This window comes from Streptopelia decaocto (genome assembly GCF_964273445.1).
Source record: "Streptopelia decaocto genome assembly, chromosome: 2".
Lineage (NCBI taxonomy): Eukaryota > Metazoa > Chordata > Aves > Columbiformes > Columbidae > Streptopelia > Streptopelia decaocto.
In genome coordinates, this window is record NC_138655.1 from 77,766,960 (window position 1) to 77,782,926 (window position 15,967).

General features: G+C 36.4%; 1 protein-coding gene across 1 annotated transcript in view; it reads right to left on the reverse strand.

The window, feature by feature from the left end:
- Positions 1-5,028: 5,028 nt before the first annotated feature.
- The window catches only part of DNAH5 (dynein axonemal heavy chain 5), a gene marked incomplete at both ends in the record, with an annotated part of 124,825 nt that continues 113,886 nt past the window's right edge, over positions 5,029-15,967 (reverse strand). The window contains 7 exons of the mRNA XM_082045560.1: positions 5,029-5,180; positions 7,015-7,246; positions 9,164-9,316; positions 10,534-10,746; positions 13,710-13,925; positions 14,444-14,647; positions 15,456-15,661. Coding sequence (XP_081901686.1) covers positions 5,029-5,180; positions 7,015-7,246; positions 9,164-9,316; positions 10,534-10,746; positions 13,710-13,925; positions 14,444-14,647; positions 15,456-15,661 — 1,376 coding nt within the window. The remainder of the gene's footprint in view (positions 5,181-7,014; positions 7,247-9,163; positions 9,317-10,533; positions 10,747-13,709; positions 13,926-14,443; positions 14,648-15,455; positions 15,662-15,967) is intronic.

Here is a 15,967-nt window from a genome sequence, read left to right on the forward strand (position 1 = left end):
AGTATAACAAAGACCCATTGCTCATGTGGTGAAAACAATGAGCTCCTGTACCATTATTACTTTTAAATTTTTTTTAAGTCTCAAAAAGGAGGACACTCACTCAAGCCTTCCTAAAAGCAAAGCTCAACTCAGTATTGAATTTCTCACTCAGTATGCAGAGATCAAGCACAATTTTTATTGTGCTGACATAACACAGTGCAACACTAACGCCAATTGATCAAATTTTTGTGACTCAAAGATCAGCAACCACCATTTATCTCTATAACAATTTAATTTCTATTGTGTTCTGTCATTCTTCCTCCTATTGTGAAATTTCTCCTGTTATGCACAGATCATGTATTTCTTAGTTCTCTTATCACTTTATCCAAATAACATATTGAGCTTCAAACATTATTCGCCTGACACATCTTACTTCGAAAGAATAAAAAAAAGCTCCATTTGCCCTTGGGAGGAAGGATTATTATTCAGAATTTGGAGACCAAAATGCAAAAAGGAAAAGATACTTCAAGTGTTTAGTGATTTATTTTCTTTGCAAAAGTTGCTTCTTTGTTGGTTCACTTCAGAATTATAAAATACCTTGTAGTGCTTAAAATGAAAACTCAACGTGCAACTATTCTATGATGATATACATTTTTGCGCACAATGTAGCGTCAATAAGAGAAGCAAAACAACTTATGTGTGAAATGAAGTAAACATTTTTCTTTGAAGGCACAAAGTCATGTGAGCTTTGGTTGCAATGATTATAATTTTTTGTCATGTGTACATTTTATGCAAAACACTTTAATAGAAAAAAATATTGATTTATGCAGGTTACATAATCAAAGAATCATAGAATAGTTTGCGTAGGAAGGGACCTTCAAAGGCCATCTAGTCCAACCCCCAACAATGAGCAGGAACATCTTCAACTAGATCAGGTTGCTCAGAGCCCAGTCCAGCCTGGCCTGGAATGTCTCCAGGGATGAGGCATCTACCACCTCTCTGGGCAAACTGCCAGTGTGTCACCAACCTCACTGTAAAAAACTTCTTCCTTGTATCTAGTCTAAAGCTACCCTCTTTTAGTTTAAAACCATTACCCCTTGTTGTATCGGAACAGGCCCTACTGAAAACTTTGTCCTCATCTTTCTTATAAGCCCCCTTTAAGTATTGAAAGTTAATACAAATTAATTGATTTTTGGAAATGACAGCTCAATAAAGGGAGATGTATTGAACACATCGTACTTTGCAAAGCATTTCTAGACATTCTTTGCACACACACTCTTGTCACAGTCCAATACAGTGCTGATGGGCTTCATCATCAGTCAACAGTTACTTACCAAGTACATATCGATCAGATGAGAAAAGAAACTGAAAGATGAACCACTTACAGTGCCCTTCCCAAACCTACTGAAATCACAGTTCACTCAGAGCAAATGAGGAAGACAAAATCTAATTAAACTCAAATAGAGGAAAGCATATTATGATGTATGTTAGAGCAGGTCGGTTAACAGGAAAAGATATTCCAGGTTATGTTTTTCTCAAAAAAATACACTTTTTATACTTATGCAAGTTGCTGGTGGAGAAGTTTCAGAGGAGTAACTGTATATATATTGGCTGCCATTCTCATAGACATTTAACAAAGAAGCTGAAAACTTCCAGTTATTCACAGGCAATTCATGTAAAAACAGCATCTTAACAAGTTAAACTGTTAAACCATGTTAATCTCTTTTCACAGAAGGTTACAGTTTCCTAACTTTTTTTTTTTTGTCTAAATTTTCTTATTCTAAAATAGCACCTTAAAAAAAATCATGTTTTTACATCAGCAGACCAACATCTGTTGTTTTCATACCAAAGTAGAATATCTCATACCCTCTGACAGCAAAACCTAAAATAACTACTTCAGTTCTCAGAGTGATTTCAACGTAAATAATAGTTCTGCTAAAAAGTTAAAGGGTAGTATCCATTACAAATAATAGATCTAACTGAAAAAATATTTTAACCATGTTGTTTTTCCCACTCATTCTTCTGCCAGATGTTCTAGTGTTGGTTCAATGGTGCTTCAAATGTTCAATACGAGTGATCTATGAGCTAAAAAGGATGAATGTAGACACAGAGCTTGGGGAAAAAAGTATTTCTGAAGAGAAGCTCAGAAGACGAGACCTTTCTATGTAGTATAGCTTAAACAGCATAGTGTATTTATGAAGGTAAGTTTGTTTATTTTAAAACACTTATAGAATTTGAGGAATTCTCTACCTTATTCAGAAAGTTATTTTACTATTAATTTCTAAGATAAATTTGTATAACATTTGTTTTTAAATATTCTCCAAAACATATGTATCATGCCAAATATCAGAAAGAAAATAAGGTAATAACTTCTGTAATCCTACATTTTTCCAGACCCTCAAATTTATGGTGCTGCATGCTTAATAACAACACAATTTATGTCTATGAATGGTTTTTCTTGAGTAATCCATTCAATACCAATAGCAGAGCCAAACACAGAGAAAGCACATCCAGTTCATTAATATGTCAAGGTTGGTTATTTTATTGATGTTCCTTTCTATAGAAGCATTTTATTGCCCACTTCTGCTATGAAGATGAACAAGAAACAGTTCACTTTTTCACCTGTTAGAAGCCATATGTCAGGGAGCAGCAAGGGCAGGCTGCTTGGAAAGGAAAGTGGAGCTGGAAGCCACAAGTCACATCAAGGTGGGCATGGCAAGACTCTCTCTGACAGGACACAGTCCCACAGCATCCGAACAAAAAAGCAGAGCAGGTCCATGACAGCAGCAGGGGCCAGCAAACAAGACAGTGACCTTCAGACGAGGCTGTAATAACAAGCCATATCTGAGGTCACACCAGGCAGGTGAGTCAGCAAGGCAGGGTCTGATCTGATGAGGGTAAACCAGAATCTCCCACCGATCAGTGATTGCCAGGCAAGACTGTAGCCATGAGGCAAGTCCAATTCCAGCTGCACCACGTTGTCCCCCAGCCCAGGCAGCAAAACTCCCGACATGACATGATACTGCATTTCAAAAGACCTTTTCACTGAATTTTCCCATGCCTCATCATTCCATTCCTGCAGATGTCAATGTCATTCTTCTTATGAAATGGAGCTAACAGAACAGAAATAACAGTAACTGTCAACTGCTTCACTGATTTAACAGTCTTTGGCATAACTGGGGTCACCAGAGTGTATTTATTTGTAGAACTACCCTTTTCCACAATACCCTCACAGAAAATCACACACTGAAAAAAAATGTGCACAGTTCACCCACTGAGAATTACCATGGGGTTTCACATTTCCACTGTGTCCACAGCAATAATAGTACCACAAATCCACTGTTTGAAAGGTGGCATTTAACACGTATGTGGCTTGAAAATTCTGTGTGAATGACTTGCACAAGGATGAAGTATGTGCATCACCTTTGGAGTGGAAGATCTTAACAAAAGTCCAGAGCAACTTAGAACTCCAATGAGCATCTAGAGGATCTCCTGGAAGTCTGAGCATGGTGTTCCAAGGTCCAGTAAAGAAAAATTCAACCCTCCCATCTTTTATTTATTCATTGCCATGTCTAAATTAAAAATATTTCCTAAAGGAGATTTTAATACATTTTGTTTGTTTCACTGAAAGTTATTTGAAAGAAGAAAAAAAAAATCCAAGATAGAAAGACAATGGAAAGACCTCTACAAATAGAGTTTCAAACAGAATCAATGTTCCAGCTAAGTTAAATAACTGGTTTGACTGTAGAAATGAATGCTGAAATCTCCAGCAAAATACAAAGACAACTATTCTGTCTTTATTATTATTATTATTTCTTAAAACATTAGCTTTGGGAAATAAATGTATTTGGCAAGTTTATTTAATAAACTAATTAATACACTGTTCAAATTCCGGGTATTGATTTGACATAAAATTGAATACAGCTCTACATTGCAGCATTTATGTATGACAGACGCACCAGAAATATTGGTTCTTTCTGCTTCGTCTCCTGCAGCACATTATTGTGAATGACTAGTGGACCACTAAGATACATGATGTATTGGATTCTGCAACAAAAATACAGTGGCTTTTTGATGGTTAAACAAGTGTCCTTGATGCTTGAAGTCAATAGTGTTCAAGGAAATGGAGTTGCTAACATTTGTCTCAAGATGGATTCCTATGTGAGAAGTTCCTACCTAGCTGAGACACAAAAAAAGCTGCAGCACATAAGTTTAAAAAGAACAAAAAACATCACATTGCAAAATTAGAGCAGAAAAAACCCTAAAACTCATGTCATAAAAGTAATCACCTTGGTGAAGGTTGACTCAAATCAGGTGTTCCAGCACATGAAAAAATATCTAAGGATTCTTATGGAACTATTTTCTTCCTATCCATTACATACTTATAAGTCATGAACCAGATAGTAAGGAATTCCAGCAGCTGTCAAATGCTTGTTTTCCTATGTAACACAGTGAACTTGTTCTCCAAGAGGTGAAATCATGTGACGTATTTCCAGTCTAACCTTTCTTCTTTAGACAGCAAGTAAAGTAGAAACTCTCAGCCTACCAACTAGGAGATAAATCTTGGAACATCATCTTGAGGGTGATTAATTAATATGAATGAGCAACTGCTTAGATTTCCAGAGATAAACACACACATATATACACACACACACACACAAAAAAAAAAAAAAGCTTTGTACTTAGCTATTTGAAGGGAAAGAGGGTACAAGCGTATTTAGCACTGAAAACTAACAATGTTCAAGTCAATTAATCTTTATTCAAGGTAAAATTAAGCACATAATACTGAGATAGGAACACTAAATATTTGTCAAGACATGAAAGGTAGTGCTTTAGTTTATTTACCAAACTTAATATAACTCTAAGATTTAGCTTTTATAAGCCTCTTGTAGAGGTTTATCAAGAACAATTTTCTAAATAACATAATGGACTCTATGCCTTAGAAAATATATTTTTACAAGTGATCCATTGTACAGCTAACTACATGTTGATGTTTACATTTAAAAACAGAAGCAAACTCTTAGAAACTGTTTTGGTTTTTTTTTAACACTACTTAACATCACACAGAAGTGCTACCCCACGCAGTATCCAGTGCTCTGGAGGCTGAAGGGTTTTAAGATCCACAGCAGCAATGTAATTCATATCTGTTCGAATGGTCTTTTTGTAGACTGGACATGAATACATACATGGATCTTTTGAAGCTGAAAAGACAGAAGAGACATAAAAGACAATGAAACTAGGTTGATAATCATGGCCATAAGGGACTAGGCATGATGCACATGTAAAATTGACTCGAAGGTCAATAGCACGCAGCTCTTCATCACCACCAAACAAAAATTCTTACTTGATTCTCACACTGTTTGCCACTGTGTTATTGCCAGCTGAAAGCCACATATGACTTAAAATTCCTGTAGGTTTAAAATTTATCATCACCTGGGAACTGGATGTAGCATGAAAGGTAAATGGACAATCTAGCGTGATTAGAGTTATTATTAGTTTGATCTGCCTACTGAAAACTACTTATCAATACATGATTAATGTGTCAAAATAAAAAATGTCCAATTTTGAAATGCATTTAGTATTTCAGAGTATAAATTGTCAGCTGCTTCGCTGCAGAACTGGAACAGTAGTCTGGTCATACTTAATCCTTCAGTGTCCATTATTCAGCATCTTGGCTCCTTTCATAGTGATCATGCCTCTTATACAAGGTCAGCTACACAAAATCTCGGCAAAATAGCATGTAAGCAGGCTTTGCTTTTGGAGGCAGAATGCTTTTCAACAGAAGTTTCCAATTTTACATTCAACAGTGGATAGTTCTATCCTATTTCACATCCCTGTTCTAAAATATTGCCTATTTTATATGAAAGGAAAAAAAAAAGAGCCTACATTAACCTGAATTATATATTTTCACATAACAGCATTGTCCTTCAGCTCTGTAAGTTTCCTCTCAATTCTTACGGTCCTTTTCTGCCTCAAAGATAAAACATTTCTACCGTCTTGCTCCACTTTTTGCTTTCTTCTGTTAGCTCAAAAATAGCCTTGTCCAGAAAAAAAAATGCATTTTTATAAATACATATCTTACATATATCACAGAATCACAGAATCAACTGGGTTGGAAAAGACCTCAGAGATCATCAAGTCCAACCCTTGGTCCAACTTCAGTCCATTTACTAGATCATGGCACTAAGTGCCATGTCCAATCTCAGTTTAAAAACCTCCAGGGACGGTGAGTCCACCACCTCCCTGGGCAGGCCATTCCAATGCCTGACCACTCTCTCTGGAAAGAATTTCTTTCTAATATCAAGCCTAAATTTCCCCTGGCAGAGTTTAAGCCCATGCCCCCTTGTCCTATTGCTAACTGCCTGGGAGAAGAGACCAATCCCCACCTGGCTATAACTTCCCTTCAGGTAGTTATAGAGAGTGATGAGGTCACCTCTAAACCTCCTCTTCTCCAGACTAAACAACCCCAGCTCCCTCAGCCTCTCCCCACAGGTCTTGTGTGTCATATAGCATGTTATCTATAAATACGTTACATAAGATACATATTTATTTTATATATATATTTTGTGTACACACATATATAAGTTTTATATGTATCTGAATTGCATTGGCTTTTGGGATGTGTGAAAGAGGTTATTTGGGTTTAGGTCACAGAGGCTACAGAGTTTATGTATATAAATGTTGATCTTCTCAATCTAGGACACATTTTCAATGGAAGACTCAATGCAAATATGTTTGTCAGAGAAAGCAGAGAACAGCTCATCTGTAACAGGTTTAAAATGTTATTAACACCTTAAAGATCAGAAGGTAGAGACCTAACTACTAGGGGGAAAAGTGCCCATTATCTGTTATGAAGGAAGGCCAAAACCTTGTTTTATACAGAAGATTGGGAAGTCTCCCCTGTTGAAAAAGTTTCAGCATGTATACAAATGAATTATGACTGACTTATGAAAGCTCAAAAGACTTTCATGCAGTCGATTAAAAACTTCCATTGCATTATTTTAAAATAATATACTTTACAATTCAGTTACTTACTGTTATTCTCTGCATATATCCGTATAACTGGCATCATCTCAAAGAGCACTTTGGGCTTAGATTCAGTCAGCCTCATGTTTCTTCTGTCCCAACCAGCTCCTTCCAAATACAGCCCATACACATAGACACCTTCTGAAGGAGCACTTGTGATATCATCCTTCATCCATTTAGTGACCTCATTGCACAGCACTACACTGTCAAGAGCCCATCCTTTGTTAGCCCTTGTTATTTCCTGCCCAAAACAGATAAAAGTAGGAAGGTTACATTTTTACATGTGCACAGAGCCATTTTTCTAAATACTTATTAGAAACATTTGTGTGGTCACACCTTATCCTCTTCAATACAAAACAAATAAACAAACAAACAAACAAGGACACACCAAACAATCTTTTTATAATGTCCATATTTACAGCAGTTTGACTTCTCTCTAGGCTAGTGATGGCATGGTATGATGAGAAAACTTTTAGTACTTTATCCACCATATTTTTTTTTCAGTCTTTCTGTTATACACAATATCTTAAGACCATACTACATAATACAACCACTAAATGTCAATGGTAAATGGATCTTGCAAATACAAAAATTTCCCAGCTTTCACAAGAAGACAAAATATTAACTGCATGTGCTAAGTAAAATAGTTCTAAATAGAAAAGCAAAATGCATAATTTGCTGCATGTTTTCTGGGGTTACCTTCCTTCTCCTGTACCTACACTCTTCATTGATTGTGTTCTTAATAATGAGTAAGAGCTCACTCAGCTCTAAAGCTACATAAAGAGACAAAAAAACCTAAGAGAACACTTGAAGATAGGCGTGCTTAAGATTCAACATATACTTCAAAATTAGTCAGTTAGTGCACTGGACAATGCTTCTTTATCTTGCCCAATCCCTTACTATCCCATGCCATTAAGTTATGCCAGACCTAAGTTTTATCCCGATCTTGTAAATGTTCTAAAATGTTTCTTTGTTTGAAGTTATTGGAATTAATGTTCCTCCCATAATACAGTTAATTAGCTGCTTTAAAAGAGCAGAAGGGTTATAGTTCAATGATCATTCTGGCTTTTCATCTTTCTCATTTCTATTTGTTCCACCACATAGCAAAGCCCAGAAAGTCACTTCGCTTTTCACTTTGGACATTAAGTTGTTATGTAGCCACATCCTCTTTTTAGCAAACCAGGAAAGTTCTGTAGATTTCAACAGTTTCAGATCATGCTAATAAACCTTTTCCACAAGCTTGGATCCAAAAGAAAACCCCAGTTTGGCACTGTACCTCAAAAGAGATATCTTGTTATATAATTCCAAGACTATATGCCTACCATTTTAATAGAAGTAGGTCATCAGCTACAACTTTGGTTTGACAGCTGACGATTACACTACCCGGACCTCAGAGAAAGAGGGGAGATTTTCCTTCTCTGCAAATCCTCTTTCTCTCCGCTAAAAGTTAGCTTTTTTCTGAGGTCCCATTGGATTCCCACCTGAGTATTCTTTCCCAATTTTCCACATTCCAGAAAATTACTGTTTCCAGTGTGTCCTTTATACTGACCAACATAGGTCTTTTTAAAGCAAAAAGTACCTCACTTGTTAAATGCAACTAGGAGGCTGAGCAGCCAACACATTCACCAAGTTGACAAGAGATACATATGTTAACAAAAACATCAAACTTAGTACACATTAATAAAGGAAACTCCCGCTTCATAAAGAGAGATTGAATCGGCTACTGAACTGCAAAAATATGGTTTAAGACTAATTCTGAATAGCTGTTCTGGCAAGTGTCCAGCCAGGTAAGTACTGAACACAGACCAAAAGGGAGGGGAAAAAAGAAAAATAAATTCATGGGCTTAACACCTTTCTCAAGCATATCTCAATGTTGAGACATTACTTCTCCAGTCTGCTTTAATAGTACTACATGCTTGGGCCTTGGTTAAATTAGGAAATATACTTTAACACATTGGGGGTAGATATGCCAAAAAAGTATGCACAGAGGAAAAACACTCAGGAAATGTTAGAGAGTTATGCAGTCCTGTATCTTCCCTGCTGACATGATGGAGCCATGTATATAACTCAGCCTTCAGCCCATAATATGTATTTTAAAAAAAAAAAAAAAAAAAGTATATCAAAGAAAAAGCAGAGAGGGACTTTAAACACAACTTACCTGCCTCATTGCAGTTAAAAATCCTTGAGGATTAAAAAATCCTGACATCCAAAAGCAGTTTGGTCGGCTTTCAAAAATCCAATTGTAAAACTGGTGATTTCTTTCTAGAAGCTCAGTAAACCAGAAACCGAGTGTACTGGAAGCCCAAGATGCCTAAATATAATAAAAAGTCATCATTTTCAATTTTTTTTCAACAGTTTTAAAACATCATATTCATGTCATGAAAAGGTAATTCGTTACAAGGTAATAAACTCTGTAATGTTAGCAAAACATATTCAAAGTTCATTTTTCATATCTTAATTTTTAACCTAATACATAAATGTTGCATTCCACTGAAACCTGAAGCAAATTCTTGCTCTATACAAAATCATGCCTGCCATGCCATTTAAACATGCTTAATGCTCCCTGTAGAAACTATCAATTTCATGATGTTTTTCAAAATTAGATAGCTGTGTAAACTAGGATAAAGTTACATATGCATGTCTTTCTAAAGCCAAGGCCAATACATTAAGAAAACAGGACTTCTGTCAAAACTATTTTGCTTTTTTGGGAAAAAAAAAAAAAAAAAAAAAAAAAAAAAAAAATAAACACTCCCCATTTTTCTTTTTATCATCTGTCATTTGCAGCTCTAGTTGTCCCTGAAAACAATTTCTATGGGCAGAAATTGAGGGAGTTGAGATTGTTTAGCCTGGAGAAGAGAAGGCTCAGAGGAGATACTGTCAACATTTAAACCTCATGTGCGGAGAATGAAAGAAGGGGGAGCCAAATCCTTGTTGGTTATTGGAGAAGAGGCAATGAGCATGAGACAAAATGCGGAAATCCTCAAGGTTTTTTGGTTGGTCCGTTGGTTGGTTTTTACTGTGAGGGTGATCAAATACTGGAAAAGGCTGCCTGGAAGGATTATGGACTCTTGATTCTGGAGAGTCCTAGGAAGCCTGGTCTAACTGACCCTGCTTTCAGAAGCTGAGTTAAACAAGACTACCTCCAGAAATCACTTCCAGCCTCTACTATTTGTTGACTACAAGTTTTAATGTCAAAGAATAGCAACAGTGTAGTCCACTAGTGAGGGTGTTATTTTTAAAAATTTATCATCACATTTTAAATTATTCTCTTCTCTCTAGCTTTTTATCCTGCCAATATGTAACAAGCTGTTAAAATGGGAAAAACCTGCATCTACCACATTCATTTCTATTTTTTATAAATGAAAGAAGGCTTGTTTTGACTGTGTTTATTTTAGCTCAAGATCTATGCCAGCAGCTGCACAGTTCTGATTAAGACCTGTGTTTGAAAAAAAGTATGTTAGCAGTTTAATCTAGCTCTACAGAACTACTTAAGTTTTTTCCCTTAAAAAACAAGTGATGTACACCTACTTTTTTCCATCTAGCAGGAATCCTTCCATCATACATGCAGTCTAAAGCATCCCTCAGATTTTCACTCATAACAATTGTCCCATCAATAGCAAGTTTTAGATCAGTCAGAGTGCTTCTCACTAAAGAAATAACTCTCTGCATTTGTTCAATCTCCTGTCGTAAAAATATGTTCATAGGCTGAAAAGGTCCCATGTTCTTTAGTTTCTCTTTTACCTGTAGGTAGAAAAGCAAAGATCATTCAACAGAAGCAAAAAACAAAGGTGGCTTTGTGCCAAGGTTTGGTCCCAACACAATTTTTAAGACATAATACTTTTATTTAGGAAGTTAAATGGTCAGTTTGGCATCTTCCTTGAACCCTCTGCAAGACACAAATACAGGATTTATTCAAAGAAAAATCTATGATGCTGAGACTCGCTGTGTTTATAACCTATCTCATTATTTAGGCTGTATATCTTTCTATGAGTTCATGCCATTTAAACAGGATGTAGGCCACACCCTATTTCAAGGATTTCAGCCTTAGTTCCAATGGACAGTTCTCAGCCTTCACTTTGCACAAACCAATCAAGAGTGAGTTCCCCGGCCACTTTGCCTCAACACAGTAGCACTATTTACAACAATGGCTGGGAACTATCCCAGTGTCAGGCAGTCTTGCATTTGAATAAAACTTGCTGATATCTTTTTAACTGATACTGTAACATTAAAAACTGTATGGACATAACTAGCAAATTTGTAGTCAACACGGTCCCATTGGGAGATAGATGAGTAGGCTATTATACATATAGTAGGTATTCAATCCTGTACAGGGAAATAGCCTTGTTCTTAGTAATATCCATAACCTAAGTTTATCAGTATTTTGCTACACAAATAGGAATTTGAACAATTTTTACCACGTGAGAAAGTTTAGTGCTCCACTTTCATTAATACAAACTAAATTTCACTTTCTTATTTCTTATCAGAGCTGATCTGCCCAAAAAGAGCTCTTGTGAACTTAAGAGGGCTAACTGTGCCTATATAATGACACTATATATTATAATACATGTCTTTATTAAGCCACGTCAAGTAGAAGTTGATGAGAATTAAACTAATAGCTACCAGGAGATTTAACCCATCACTAAAGCAGTACCCTTCTGAGAAACTCAACAAATTGCAATCCTTTGCAGATCTCAGACACCTGGTTCAGCCTTTTGGAAAGTCATAAAGCGCAGGCTTCAAGAAAGACAGTAGGTCAGAAACTTCATCAAGTGCAAATTTTGGAAGACTGCTAGATAATCAATATTCCAAATTCAGATATGTGAACTCATCTTTTCAGATAAAATATATTATTATAATTAGGCCATTTGAGGGAAGTAAGTTTATGTAATACAAAATGGTCTACAGAAAACATAAAACAACTGTGATGAAATTTAACAAGGGAAAGTGTAGAGTGCCATGAGGACGGAGCCAGGCTCTTCTTGGTGGCAAACAAAGATAGGACAAGGGATAATGGGATCAAGCTGGAACACAAGAGGTTCCACTTAAATTTGAGAAAAAACTTCTTCTCAGTGAGGGTGACAGAGCACTGGAACAGGCTGCCCAGGGAGGTTGTGGAGTCTCCTTCTCTGGAGACATTCAACACCCGCCTGGACATGTTCCTGTGCGACCTCACCTAGGCGTTCCTGCTCCAGCAGAGGGATTGGACTAGATAATCTTTTGAGGTCCCTTCCAATCCCAAACATACTGTGATACTGTTATACTGTGAACAGATGTAAGACATGGGTACCTGAGGAGAGTCTATATTCATGAGCATACGACATATAAGAGAAACTTATTACTGCATAAAAAAAAAAAAAAAAAAAAAAAAGAGAGCTTTAGATTGTACAAGCCTCCTTGCTCCTTCTCATAGCTCAGTATCCTGACAGGAGAAGTTTGGCATTCGTAAGCCACCTAGCTTTGTATCAGGTCCTCATGCTAACTTCCATTAAAGAGAACGTAAAATAGCAGAAGACTAGGGATAAGAGATTTCACTCTCCTCAAGGAGGAGATGGCAGGCAAATTATCTAATTAGTAAAACATCTTAGCAGGTGGCTACCTTGGAAATTTGTTAAAGTACAAACATGGTTATGAACTTCTTTCTGATGACACACTGGGGTGATTCACATCCATTTCATAACAAAAGTGTTGCAAATGCATTATTACTGACATAACTAATCTTTCTTGCTTTTAAGCCTTTGCACATATAATGAAACACAAAGAAAGGTTCAGCATCCACTGATATAGAAAATAAAGGAATCTGAACTGTTTTACAAGCATTTACCTCTCATGCCTTTGAAGCTCATAACCACCCTCAACTTGGAAGAACTATGATGTAATAACTATAATGTCAGCATCCTAAAATTCCGGGACTCTAAAGGACAACTAAGAACTATGCAAAGACCTGGAAAAAACTCCATTTGTCCAAACACCCAGTTAAACTGTAGTCTCTAGAACAGGGACACAGAATACAATCAATTGGACTGTATATGTATCTAGTCATCAGTAAATGTTTTCTAACTAAAAAAAAACCCTCTCGCCTTGAGAGTCCTTCCACCTTCCACATAAACAGAAAGGAAATTGCTATTTCAGAAAAGAAATGGCTGCAAGGCAGTAGGTGCCCATTACAAACATAATTACATAGGCTATTATGTGTTAATACGCATCCCTGAGATACTAACACTAGCTTTCAATCAATGAAAGCTATCACTTGACAAGCTTTTCAACATTCACTTTACTGAAGTAGAAAGCAACCTAAAAATATCCTCAGGATGTAGGCTGAATCCCAAAGTAATACATATGTTGAAGCTGTAATACTTTTAGAAGCACAAACACACTCGCAACATGACCTCAGTTCTCTACAGTGTCAACAACTTTAGTTAAAAGCTGATGATCCCTCTTCTCCCGCAGAGCAAATGAAGACTCAAGCATTAAGTGGTTTAATATTTTAAAACGGCTCTTACAAAAGCTCTTCAGTGGAAATGTAGTGACTTCATCATAAATGTTAAGAGTCTGGTCACACTTCTTTAAAATATGTTTTTGAAGTATTACCTGTATTAACAAATTCAGATACACTTTTAGAAAAATTAAGTTACTTTTTTTTTTTTTTTTTAATCCACACAAAGCACGATGGAGCAAATGTTGTTGACAGAATTTCATTAACTCACTTCAAATGGTACATAATCAGCAGGAAGTTTTTCCAGCATATCATCAGCCAGTCTGGTTACAACTGCCTCTCGGGTTTCACCTCCTCCACCAGAGCTATCTTTAGGTTGAATACTGAGGATGATGTCCAAAACATCTTTGGAAAGTTTACTTTGGTAAGTGATATCCGCATTGGGGTGCAAACCAAACACCTCGGGTGTATCATAAGCAGGAAGACTCTACACAATAAAAAATAAAAAGAGCACAATTGGAGATGGATTTGTAAGAGGTTAGATCTCTTCCAACAGTCTTAGGGCAAATAATTTGCTGTGATCTATATGCCATGTCAGAGCCCAAATCACACTCAGGTTAACATCAAATTCAGTTTTAACCTCTACATGTTACTTTAATAGTCAGGTTGTACTTCCACATATATACACACTTTTTATTTCTGTGAGGTTGTACCCAATGTCTGGGCTCCGTTCTTCGCCCTCTTTAATAACTGTATGCTTTCAGATATGTCCCTCAAGCAAATCAAATGAAAAAGGAAAGATTCCTGTCATGACCACCATAACACTGATGATAACAATTGGTTGTCACTAATACATACATAGACTGCTAGAAATCAATAAAGAATCTGTGAATAAATGACAAAATACAGGCACTTGAAAGAAAAGACAAAATATAGGAACTCAGGAACTTGTGAGAAACAAGTGAATTGGGTTGGTTTCGTGTTGAAAACCTTTCATTTACCAACCTGTATGTACTGAAGGTATTGATCTACCGTATCACATTTGGGTATGTTGTATCCTCTGTAGAAGCTGAATTCCTGACTGAATGTATTTTCACTGAACAAAACCTTTACAAAGGTATTCATGAGTCTCTTGTCATAGTCATCTGTCACACGGCCACCATACTGGATCTCACCTATCATGTAACAAACTGTACTCCAGGAGATCCCCTAAAACCAAGGAGAAAGCATTGACTTTATCTATCCTCTTTGCACTTGTTTACATCCACCTTAGTAAGAAGTGTTGATATACCAAGTCTTGCATCTCTCTCCCTTTTGGAAGAAAGTTATTTTCTTAACACTCATTTTTTCCTATAACCCTGCATTCCCAGAACACAGTCAAGGATTTCTCAAAATAGAATTCATTCAGAACTAATTCAAGAGGCTATTCCAGCATTTGAGGAAGAGGGTTACAGCTTCATTCCTATCATGCTTTCACTTAAAATGAGAATCGCAAAGTGAACTGCCACAGACCTTTATATGACAACTGCCTGTACAAAAGTGAGGAATGCAAGATGAATTCCTACATAGTCATTTAAAGCCACTTTCAATTTCTTTATGTTGCCAAGACAGGGTGGAGGAACCAAACCTTATTATTTTTACTCAAAAGAGATTTTAACAAAAGAATATTTTAAATTCAGTGGTCCTTTTTTAACTATCCCACTTAATTTTCATTGAAAAGAAGATCTATACTTATAAGGTTTGTATTTCTGAAGTTATTGCAGGAGACAGCTGGGAGAGACTTTTTCTTTAATGTACAGGTTAATATAGAAATTTAACATGGACAGGACTGAAAGTCTAATTTAAGCCCGCTGCTCTACAGACGCGTATATTTTGAATGTTGAATGTTTGCGGAAAGAAACAAAAGAATAATTTAAAATCATGTTTGTCTTTCAGTTATCTGGAACTATGGATACACATGCAACTCCAAGAAAGATACATAACCCTAATCCACCTTTCCCACAAAAACATGAAGTACCTTCTTGGTATCCACACCATCCAAGTGGTTTTGAATGAACTGCACAGTCGCATTGAAATCAGCTTGATTAAACTCATAAGGTATATTCCAACCAAGAGATCCAAACTTGCGTCTTTCTTGAACAGTGGAGTGTAGAAAGGCTACAGCATACAGCATTGGTTTCCATTGCATCATGTCACTGAAATCTAGTAAATCCTGGCTGACACCTATTGATTGTAAGTGTACTTTATAAGAAACACACAACAAGTATTTTTCACAACTACTTCAAATCAGTGCCAAAAGGCCATTCCTAGAGATATTCTCACTGCCTCTCCCAAGAGTAAATTATTGTCTTACGAAGCCAAAGCATTGTAGACTGGAGGCAGTTTATAGCATGTTACTAAGTTGCTCAAATTAGAAGAGTAAACATCAGGGGAAAAACAAAACAAAACAACAAAAACAAAACAAAACAAAAAAAAACACCACAAACACACCATTTGCTTTTCACTGAATTCACATGAAGTCACTTTCTG